Genomic DNA, 1,673 nt, shown 5'->3' with positions numbered 1-1,673 from the left:
TGGTGAAAGTGGCCGCCTGTTGCTGGCGAGTCATTGAAGTACTGCTGTCTAATGCACGCCCAATGACGGCACGCACAATGAGGGCACGAGATACATTTGTGCGTGCACGAGATGGAAGGCTGACAGAAAGGGCGGCAATCCAATCCGTTTAGTAGTTTTTACAGTATTACGGGTTCCACAGATGACATTTTTTTATAGATTTTTTAGTACTAAAGCACTTAAGATATTCATTGCTATCGGGATGTTAAGAGCATTCCTTGGAATATAACAAAAAGTGTATCTCGAGCCGGTTTTTGAAATTTACCTACCCCACCTTTAATCTCAAAGAATTCTCACTTTAATCTCAGAATTCTGACTTTTTTCTCAGAACAAAAAAAAAACGTTTTTTTTTCAAATCCTCCCAAAAAAAAAAATCATGTGGCCCTAATCCTCTTCCGTATACATTTAATATGGTTAATATATAAAAACTTAGCAATAGTGATTGAAACAATGTGGTTTTAAAATGCAATATTTGACAAAAAATCCAATACTGTTGGTTTAGTCTTTTTAATATTGTAATGGAGAAAAGTGACATACTGCGGATGTGGTTGTCGGCGCAGTACATCATGTCAGCAGCGTGGATGAATTGGTAGCCGGAGCCTTTCGTACACAGTTCAATGTCTGTATAACCCAGAATAATCTTCCCCCTGGAGAGAGACAGAAGAAAAACATTACGTTTGTTAAACTGGAAGATACTTGGAAGAAAGTGTTCACCCATTAGCTTGTCAAGATAATAAATCAGAGAAAGGAAGAATTTGTCCTACCTGCTATCAGCGCCCAAAGGTGTGAAGTCCAGCTTGTGTTTGGTTTGAAAGAGGAGCATTTTAGACCTGATCTCCACGATGGTTGGAGGCTGGACGGGCATGGCGATGGAGAAGAGAGCCAGCTGAGGTTTGCTACCGTTCCCATTGTCCCTCAGCTGCCTCTGGCCGTGGAGGTACTTCAGTCGCCCCTGGAACTTTAGAGCCTGGTATGGGTGAAAGAAAATCAGATGAGTAAGTCAGACCGAAAACAAGCCAACAAGATATAATGGATAAATGGACTTCTATACTTAAACTGGCTGATTCAACTTCTCTATGTGCGCGTCACTGCTTAATTCAGTTCATAGTGCTCATATTTCAAAAGTCAAACTATCCAAAATGTATCCTGATGTTAGTCCCTACTGTGATAAATGCCTAATTAATGAAGCCTCTCTCATTTATATGTACTGGTCCTGTCCCCGCCTAAGCACGTACTGGATGGAGATTTTCCAAACTCTATCCCAAGTGTTCAGTATTGAACTGGATCCAAATCCTCTGGCTGCCCTATTGGGGGTAATAGGAAAGGAGATGCGTTTAACTGCAGAACGGCAGCGATCTTTTGCTCTCCTCTTAGCTCGTAGAGCCATCCTGCTTAGATGGATAGACAGTTTCCCGCCCACTCATCTACAGTGGTTGACAGATGTTATGTCCTGACTCCTGTATGAGACTTGAAAAGATCAGATACTCACTTCTATACTCAAACAGTACATTTCAGGAAGCCTGGGGACCTTTTTATAAATACATTCCAAACTCTGTAAATCATTCTGTTATTGGTTTAGCTTAAGTGCAGCATATGTATGTATGTATGTATGTATGTATGTATGTATGTATGTA

General features: G+C 40.8%; 1 protein-coding gene across 1 annotated transcript in view; it reads right to left on the bottom strand.

The window, feature by feature from the left end:
* Positions 1-1,673, bottom strand: part of LOC104941720 (aryl hydrocarbon receptor-like) — a 34,999-nt gene that overhangs the window by 15,117 nt on the left and 18,209 nt on the right. Inside the window, exons 3-4 of the mRNA XM_010766853.1 lie at positions 804-1,038; positions 577-686 (exon numbers count right to left, since the gene is read on the bottom strand). Coding sequence (XP_010765155.1) covers positions 577-686; positions 804-1,038 — 345 coding nt within the window. The remainder of the gene's footprint in view (positions 1-576; positions 687-803; positions 1,039-1,673) is intronic.

This window comes from Notothenia coriiceps, unplaced genomic scaffold (genome assembly GCF_000735185.1).
Source record: "Notothenia coriiceps isolate Sejong01 unplaced genomic scaffold, NC01 NC01_scaffold00003769, whole genome shotgun sequence".
Classification (NCBI taxonomy): Eukaryota; Metazoa; Chordata; class Actinopteri; order Perciformes; family Nototheniidae; genus Notothenia; species Notothenia coriiceps.
This window is presented reverse-complemented; position numbering and strand designations above follow the sequence as displayed.